The sequence below is a fragment of the Argentina silus genome, assembly GCF_951799395.1.
Source record: "Argentina silus genome assembly, chromosome: 4".
Lineage (NCBI taxonomy): Eukaryota > Metazoa > Chordata > Actinopteri > Argentiniformes > Argentinidae > Argentina > Argentina silus.
The window spans coordinates 26,250,222-26,251,177 of record NC_139658.1 but is presented as its reverse complement, the minus strand read 5'-3'; the positions used below and the strand labels follow the sequence as shown (position 1 = coordinate 26,251,177).

The 956-nt window shown below is 50.7% G+C and overlaps 1 protein-coding gene across 1 annotated transcript in view; it reads left to right on the top strand.

Moving 5' to 3' along the window:
* ilrun (inflammation and lipid regulator with UBA-like and NBR1-like domains) overlaps window positions 1-649 on the top strand; it is a 5,598-nt gene extending 4,949 nt beyond the window's left edge. The window contains exon 5 of the mRNA XM_083668681.1: window positions 120-649. Within this exon, the coding sequence (XP_083524807.1) occupies window positions 120-155 (36 nt within the window). The 3' untranslated portion in view covers window positions 156-649. The remainder of the gene's footprint in view (window positions 1-119) is intronic.
* The last annotated feature ends 307 nt before the right edge of the window (window positions 650-956 follow it).

Here is a 956-nt window from a genome sequence, read left to right as displayed (position 1 = left end):
AACTGTTTGGCAGTTGGTGGGTTAATGACTCAACAAGGGGAACATGTTCTGAAGTGCTGTTTTCCTTATTCTGTTAACTGTGTGTGTGTGTGTGTGTGTGTGTATTTCTATTTCTCCAGGGTATTCACGGACCCTACCCCTTTGGACAGAGTTAGGCAGACAGAGACCAGCAGGGGAGGCTGACAGGGAGGAACTGTTGTTTCATATGGACTCTGACAACCCTCTCCCCTGCACCAGCCCTGCCCTGTCCACACACACACACACACACACACACACACACACACACACACACACACACACACCCCCACACACACACACACCATCGACGGTGAGGACAACCTGGCCCTGCTCTACACACACACACACACACACACACACACACACACACCATCGACGGTGAGGACAACCTGGCCCTGCTCTACACACACACACACACACCATCGACGGTGAGGACAACCTGGCCCTGCTCTACACACACACACACACACCATCGACAGTGAGGACAACCTGGCCCTGCTCTACACACACACACACACACACACACACACACACACACACACACACACCCACACACACACACACCATCTACACTAAGGACAACCTGGCCCTGCTCTACACACACACACACACACACACACACACACACACACACCATGGACAGTGAGGACAACCTGGCCCTGCTCTACACACACACACACACACACACCATGGACAGTGTGGTGGACCTGGATGCTGTTCCTCCCGTACCAACACAGCATCAACACCTGAGAGGGGGGCGTGTGAGAGATACATAAACAGATATACAACTTAGTTTTTTTCTTTCCTGTTTTTTTGCCGTTAAGTCGGTACTGATGAGCTGAACGGAGGAAATGATGAACCTTCAGAGAGAGAGAGAGAGTTGAGAAGAAAGCCATCTAAATCTGTTTTGCCTGTTGGGTGATTGTAGATTTTGAATC